Raw genomic sequence first — 1184 nt, 5'->3', positions numbered from 1 at the left:
TATATATATATATATTTATATATAATTTAACAATCCTAAAAGTAGTTTCCTTTTCTTTGTATAAAACATTGATTTTAGGATGATTTTTGACCCAGACAGTTTCATGAGATTTACCTGTTTAAAAGACCAGAAATATGGATCTGAGCGGCTGGGGGTGTGGGCAGTGATTTTGCAGCTAGTACCAGAAAGTTGCTAATAAGTGAATTAAGCAGCCGGATACAGCCCAGAAAAGATCACACAATTGAGATGGAGAGCACAGCTCTCATCAGTATCTGCATCTATGCTGATGCAGTTCAGCACGAAGGGGAGAGACAGATCATCATTATCATTAGCATCTCGCATGCCAAAGCTCGTTCTAGGCTGCTGCATGCTGGTACTTTCTAGTTTTGTAAGAGGGTGATGAGAGCAGTACAGGGTCACATGTGGCGATGATGATCCAGTACGACTTCCGGGTTGGATGAGAGAGGCCTGCAAACCCACTTCACAAACCTACCATTACAAAACCCCAAACATGCTCACTTACCATTCTGTAAGGTCTGCTTGCCTCCAGACAACACTCCTAGAGGTAGTGTTCCAGTTGGGGTGAGCCCTTTGAGGGTCAGTACACTCTCGCTCTCTTCCCTGAGGCATAACACACACACACACACACACACACACAGTATTAGAGTTGTGTTCAAAGAACTAAATGGAACATAATCAATTAGGTTGGGGTGGGGGAGAAAGAGGAAATATATGGTAATTTGAAAACCAAAGACAAAAGACTTCAAGCTGTCCTCTGTTCCTCCATTATCTATGGCATTGTTCATCTGGAATAATGTCTAATATAATTAGACCGCTATTCCACATGATGACTCACTGACGCCAGCTCATTAATCCTAATGGAGGAAAGTGTGCGTGTGGCGTTAAAGGCACAATATGTAAGATTTTTTTATTAAAATATCCAAAAACCACTAGAACAGTGTTATATATTTTGCTGACTTGTGTACTTACAATATCCCAAATGTTTAGAAGAATGTTTAAATCCAGAGAAATAAGCAATTTTAACTAGTGACACGGACCGTTTCTATAGTGTCGCCTGCCAATGATGTCATAACCCCTCGATTTCCGGTTTAGTTTTGTAGAAAACATGGAAACACCAAAAATGCCTTAATATGTTGTGCGTTTTATTAGACAGGTGACGACCG

The 1184-nt window shown here is 40.5% G+C and overlaps 1 protein-coding gene across 2 annotated transcripts in view; it reads right to left on the bottom strand.

The window, feature by feature from the left end:
- LOC107721549 (serine/threonine-protein phosphatase 2B catalytic subunit alpha isoform-like) overlaps positions 1–1184 on the bottom strand; it is a 46747-nt gene that overhangs the window by 12155 nt on the left and 33408 nt on the right. For both annotated transcript variants that reach the window (XM_016529625.1, XM_016529626.1), the window contains exon 12: positions 524–621. In XM_016529625.1, the coding sequence (XP_016385111.1) occupies positions 524–621 (98 nt within the window). The remainder of the gene's footprint in view (positions 1–523; positions 622–1184) is intronic.

Source organism: Sinocyclocheilus rhinocerous, unplaced genomic scaffold (genome assembly GCF_001515625.1).
Source record: "Sinocyclocheilus rhinocerous isolate Xijiao unplaced genomic scaffold, SAMN03320098_v1.1 scaffold1626, whole genome shotgun sequence".
Lineage (NCBI taxonomy): Eukaryota > Metazoa > Chordata > Actinopteri > Cypriniformes > Cyprinidae > Sinocyclocheilus > Sinocyclocheilus rhinocerous.
The sequence above is the reverse complement of the archived record's forward strand: the minus strand, read 5'-3'. Positions and strand labels throughout refer to the sequence as shown.